Here is a 1,307-nt window from a genome sequence, read left to right on the forward strand (position 1 = left end):
GCTGTCGGGCTCTGTGCGGCCTCTCGCCAGGCCCCTCTGTGACCCTGTCCTCCAGGGACCAAAGCCTCCCATGGAGGATGGGCAGACCCGGCTTGCAGCCCTGCTTATCCCGTCCACGGCCAGATCACCTGCTGCCCAGCCGGAACCCTCCACCCTGACCCGCAGCCAGGCTAAAGATAAGCATCAACTGGTGCGTTTCGCTGCTTCCGTGAGAGAAATGACGGTGTCTGCTTTGAGGGACACGTCCTTTCGGGCGCGTGGGGCGGAAGAGGCCGCTTTTGCTTTGACTGAGCCCTCGTTAGCATCTCGTTTAGCGCTGACGTGACGGCAAGGCTGGAGACGACCTTCGCTGTGGGTGGACGTTCGTTCGGTCCGCAGTCCAGGCCCTGCCGAAGCAGAGCCAGGCCCCCCGGTGAGGTGACGGGGACAGAGCACCTGCACAGGGGCCTATTCTACCCAGAGGGGTGCCGAGCAGTAGAGGGAGCGCCCCCGCCCCAGAGGGAGCAGGCTGTGGAGTTGTGGGTTCACAGGGCTCCAGAGACCTCGGAGACTCAGGTCTGGGGCCCTGTCTTCCTTCGCCAAAGTGTCACCTTTATTAATTGGAAGAACAAGGATTAACCCCCAGGACTCCTGATTCTTACCCCATTTTGAGGTGCACTGTGCTAACTCCACATCCACGACATTGCTGGAGACAAGCGGGGGTTCAGGCCAGGCACCCTGAATCGTGTTTGTAAATGTGGAAACTGTAAGATATTTTTAAGCGTCTTTGGAAATGTCTGTAGACTCGACTGTGCTTTCTGGCTTATTAAACACAGTGTCATCTTTTCCTGTAAATGCAAGATAGTCTCAGTGTCGAGGGCTGAGTTGGATGTCTAAGGAACTAGTCACTGGAAGGCCTCTCGACCTTGAGCGTGACCTTGGGCATAGTCCCAAATCACTCTGAGTTAAAGGTAGTGTGGACGCCGACCTCACAGCGCTCGGCACGAAGGCCGGCCGTTAGGGAGCCACCGGAACATCGCGGGCACAGCGGCGGAGGTGGCGCTGCAGCCCACCGCGGCGCCCTCGAGAACCGCGACAGCCGCAGCTCCCAGTTGTGACGTAAACAAGTCCTGGCAACTGCAGCGAACAATGCTGTGCTGTGTGTCTCAAGGTCGCCGGGAGAGCAGACGTTAAAAGTGCTGGACGCCAGAAAAAATGCGCAGCTACGCGCGCCGATGATGTTAACTGCGCTTACTGTGCCTATTTCCAGTACGTGCAGACGTCAAGTCACGTTGCACAGCAGAAATTAATACAACGCTCTATGTCGA

General features: G+C 57.7%; 1 protein-coding gene across 1 annotated transcript in view; it reads left to right on the forward strand.

Moving 5' to 3' along the window:
- Positions 1–1,307, forward strand: part of ATP10A (ATPase phospholipid transporting 10A (putative)) — a gene marked incomplete at its 5' end in the record, with an annotated part of 71,402 nt that overhangs the window by 24,652 nt on the left and 45,443 nt on the right. The window contains one exon of the mRNA XM_023523882.1: positions 1,250–1,302. Coding sequence (XP_023379650.1) covers positions 1,250–1,302 — 53 coding nt within the window. The remainder of the gene's footprint in view (positions 1–1,249; positions 1,303–1,307) is intronic.

The sequence above is a fragment of the Pteropus vampyrus genome, unplaced genomic scaffold, assembly GCF_000151845.1.
Source record: "Pteropus vampyrus isolate Shadow unplaced genomic scaffold, Pvam_2.0 Scaffold427, whole genome shotgun sequence".
Taxonomy (NCBI): Eukaryota; Metazoa; Chordata; class Mammalia; order Chiroptera; family Pteropodidae; genus Pteropus; species Pteropus vampyrus.